The sequence below is a fragment of the Bactrocera tryoni genome, chromosome 4 (genome assembly GCF_016617805.1).
Source record: "Bactrocera tryoni isolate S06 chromosome 4, CSIRO_BtryS06_freeze2, whole genome shotgun sequence".
Lineage (NCBI taxonomy): Eukaryota > Metazoa > Arthropoda > Insecta > Diptera > Tephritidae > Bactrocera > Bactrocera tryoni.
In genome coordinates this window covers 14820830-14825081 of record NC_052502.1, presented here as the reverse complement: position 1 = coordinate 14825081, position 4252 = coordinate 14820830, and the positions used below count along the sequence as shown (strand labels likewise).

The 4252-nt window shown below is 39.9% G+C and overlaps 1 protein-coding gene across 1 annotated transcript; it reads right to left on the bottom strand.

Annotated features, from left to right (window-relative positions):
• Positions 1–1093: 1093 nt before the first annotated feature.
• On the bottom strand, positions 1094–1950 carry LOC120774717 (glycine-rich protein DOT1-like). Its single transcript, XM_040104468.1, has 2 exons — positions 1850–1950; positions 1094–1779 (listed from the first exon to the last, which is right to left on the bottom strand). Exons 1-2 carry the CDS (start codon positions 1862–1864, stop codon positions 1213–1215), a joined length of 582 nt encoding a protein of 193 aa, XP_039960402.1. The 5' UTR covers positions 1865–1950; the 3' UTR covers positions 1094–1212.
• Positions 1951–4252: the final 2302 nt, after the last annotated feature.

The following is a 4252-nucleotide window of genomic DNA, read 5'->3' as shown; positions in this document are numbered from 1 at the left end:
TTGCGCGCCAAATGAGCTTTTGCTAGGTGTTACAGGTGTATTGTTGTATGAGCAACAGCAACAGCTGTGTCGAAGCAGCAATTGAAGACGGTTATGTGGTGAGGATAAGACTAAGTTAATGGTCACCGTGGTGCCTTCTAAGTACATGTTTTTTAAGGGTATCTAAAAGCTATCGAGGAAAAATATATGAGTGTTAATTTATGTGCTCTGGCATACAGACTGCCGGTTTACTGATTACTGCTAAGTAAGCATGCTAAGTTAAGCCATGTTATGTTATGTTAAGTTGAACAATGCTATGTTAAGTTATGCTATGTTACGTTAAATTAAGTTAGGCCATGTTAAGTTGTACAATGCTATGTTAAGTAATGTTATGTTATGTTATGTTGTGTTACGTTGTGTTATGTTATGTTATGTTGTGTTATGTTATGTTATATTATGTCATGTTATGTTAAGTTAAGTTTAGCTGTATTATGTTACGGTATGTTATGTTATATTATGTTATATTAAGTTAAGCTATATTATGTTATGTTATGGTTTATCATGCCATGTTATGTTATCATATTATCTTATGTTATAATGTATTAAGTTATGTTTATGTTCGGCTATGCTATGTTATGCAATATTAAGTTAAAATTGCATTTTGTTATGCAATGTTAAATCTGAGAGAGATACGAAAGAGAGGGAGAGAGTGTGAAAAGTCAATATTTTATACTATGCAAATGGCACTGACACCTTCGCCAGATGCTTGACCGAGCTTCATCTCCAATTTTTGGCATATCCTTAACCTAAATACTCAGAGTCCTAGAGTCTTTAGGCTACTTCGAGGGATAGATAGAATTCATGAATAGGTACCAACAAGAATTGATATTATCCTGGGTAGGATACCCAGGAAGATCGATATTATAAAAACTGCTGATCAGAACTCGGAATGTACCCAGGTCTTGAGTGGTCTACGGATACGTTAGAGTAGGGTACTTAAACACTTATCGGTCACCATGAACTCTTACCACTTTCTCGCTTTCATAGGAACATTTAACTATAAGATCTAGAGACACAGAAGCTATTAACATCGAAAACTAAAAAACCACATGAGGTAGTTATATAAAAAGACATTTATTTCATCAAACATATCCAATGATTTCTCCGAAACGAAAGTTATGTACATATTTCACAGTTAAAGAATCACAGCAAAATAAAGGTAGCGCCTTAAATCTAATAGCCATGCTTTTTGTAGCCACCATGACCGCCACTTGAGCCATAGCCACCACTTGAGCCGAAGCCGCCACCTGAACCCCAGCCACCACCACCACCAAAACCGCTACCGCCACCAGAGCCACCGCCACCGGAGCTGCCACCGCCGCCTGGTCCGAAACCGCCACCACCACCTGGCCCGAAACCACCACCGCCACCTGGTCCGAAACCACCACCACCACCACTGTGTCCTCTACTACCACCACCACCGTGGCCACCACCACCACCAGAGCCGCCACCACCACCAGAGCCGCCACCGCCACCGCCGCCTGGTCCAAAACCGCCACCACCGCCTCCAGGGCCGAATCCACCACCGCCGCCTCCGGGTCCGAATCCGCCTCCACCGCTGCCACCACCGTGGCCACCGCCACCACCACCACCAGAGCCACCACCGCCTCCACCTCCTGGACCGAAGCCACCACCACCGCCACCTGGCCCAAAGCCACCACCACCGCCTCCGTATTTACCACTACCGCCAGCGCCGTAGGCATTAACGGCGCCCAAAACGGCTAAGGCAACAAAAATCACCTGCAAAATGCAAAAATAAAGCGTTTAATTACTTGAGAACAAGATTCTTCAGAATCTTTCACGAATTTACCGTAAATTTGTTCATCTTCACGACAGTTTCGCTGGTGTCTCGCCAAGCAATCAGTGAAAACTGTTTGAGGAACTCGAGAGTGGTGGGCTTTTATTGATTGGAAAATGTCGATGCCAGCGAATTTGTGGCGATCGATCTAAACAAACTGGAAATAATCGGAGATGCATCTTTGTTGTTCTTCTTTTTTGCTTATTTACATGAGATGATTTGTTCGTATTTACTTTTTTGTTGTTGTTTTTTTTGTCTATCTCAATCGGCATGAAATAACTGCAAGCGTTGTTGATTGAAATGTTTCAGCGCTGTGTTAAGTACCCTACATATGGCGATTAATTGATTTATGATGACGTAACTTGATTGATGGCTTCGATCGGTTTAGAATTTTAAATGAGGAATTATTGTAAATGTATATCCGGTTCACTTGAAGTTATTACACGTGCGGTATAGAATTTCCATTCATAACTTAATCGTATTAGGGGTTTTTACACTTCTTGGAAACTTAGCAAAAATAATTTTTTTTATGAAATTTTGAATTTTATTTATCTATTATTTCAAAAAACTTTACCTTAATTTGAAATAAAGCTTTTTTAAAAATAGGCATTTTTGGTTCCTTGTAAGCGAAGGCGATTACTCACTAAATTAACGACACCCTAATTTAATGAAGTTGGTACCATATACCAATAGCAAACATTATAGCGTTTGATCCTAGTAGAGGTACATTTTTCAGTAGTCTTTTTTTGACAAATCACGCTTGAGGCTTATCAAGCTGCCATGTTATTTGCAACTTGAACTGACATGTTGAACGACTTGGCGCATTTTACGTCGAGATCTTAAATTTTAAAAACTGAAGCCGCTCGACATTCCCAAGCGACATCGTTCACGCAAATTTGCCGCATTTGGACGAGGAGCAACCTGAATTGATTCAAGAGCTGTCATTTCATCTAGAAAAAAGAACGGTTTAGTGCGGTTTGTGGGCCGGTGGAATCATCGGTCCATATTTCTTCAAAAATTATGCGGGTGCGACATTTGGTTTCGACAAGACAGCGCCACATCGCATCAGTCAATGGATTTATTGAGAGAACACTTCAGTGAGCAGATAATTTCACGTTTTGGATTAGCCACCAAGACCGTTAGATTTTTTTCTGTGGGGATATGTAAAGTCCGACTTCGATTCAGTCCTTGGAGCGAAATTTCACGCGTATCCTTCGCCAGTTACCAATCGAAATGCTCAAAGGAGTCATCGAAAATTGGAATCAACTGATAGACTATCTGAGACGTGGCCGCGACCAACATTTGAAAGATTAAATTTGAAGTTTCTATGTAGAGAACCTCGAAATTGATCATTCTTTGGAGCTTTAGGGGGTAGTAAAAATAAACACATCTATAAAGAGGACTCTAAAAATTTCAGCAATGGGTCAAACAGCACCTGCGAAATCGCGGGTATCGTTTTGAGGAAGATAATTTTGGGAGAAGAGCATTTTAAATTTCGCGAACAAGTCGAATCAGTTTTAATGCTGATTCAACAGAATACCTATTACTCCAACGTGTATATGTGTAGCATGTGATCAAATTTGACCCGGATTAGATAAGTATAAGCTATATCTTCGTGTGTATCTTGATCTCCATATGCCAATTAGGGTCTGGTTAGCACCCATCTGTCAGCTAAGTTCTGGCTCTTTAACGAAAGAAGAAGTCTTGGTTAAGTTAATCAGAACTTAAATGACAGCTGCTCATTGTTTTGATTCTTGCTGTTTTGTTTTTACCATAGAATAAATTCAACAACGGGTTTGCTTGACATTTTTTGTGTTTCTAAGGGAATCACGGCTAAGGAATCATTAAAAATGTTGCAGAAGTGTTTTGTGTAGTCGACTTTATCATAAACACAAGTATGTCGCGAAAAGTACTTAAGGATTCAGTGTTGGTCGTGAAGTCATCGAAAACTTGGCTCAGGCGAATCATTCAACCAACTCTGGTAATAACATTAATATCCAAAAAGTTCAAGAAACAGTGATTGAAAGTCGTTGTATTTGTATCAAAGAGATAGAAAAGGATCTCAATATTTCTTATGGACCGACTCAACACATTTTGGTACATGTGTTGGATATGAAGCGTGTCAATGCTAGGCTCGTAGCAAAAAATCTGAAAGCCATGTCGAGTAGAAGTCGTAAAAGAGATGATTTGGACCTTACATTCATCAAACGCATCATTACCGGTGACAAGACGTGCTAACAGTCTGGGAAATGGCACTACAAAAAAGAGCTGAAACCGAAAAAATAAGTCAGAGTCGGCCGAAAATTCAGTCGATTAAAGTCTTGAAATGTCATTCTTTAAAGGAAAAAATTACAACTAGCTGAGGATATAACAAGTCTTTAAAAAATTGGGCCAAGGTTTGGTACGTTTTTATTG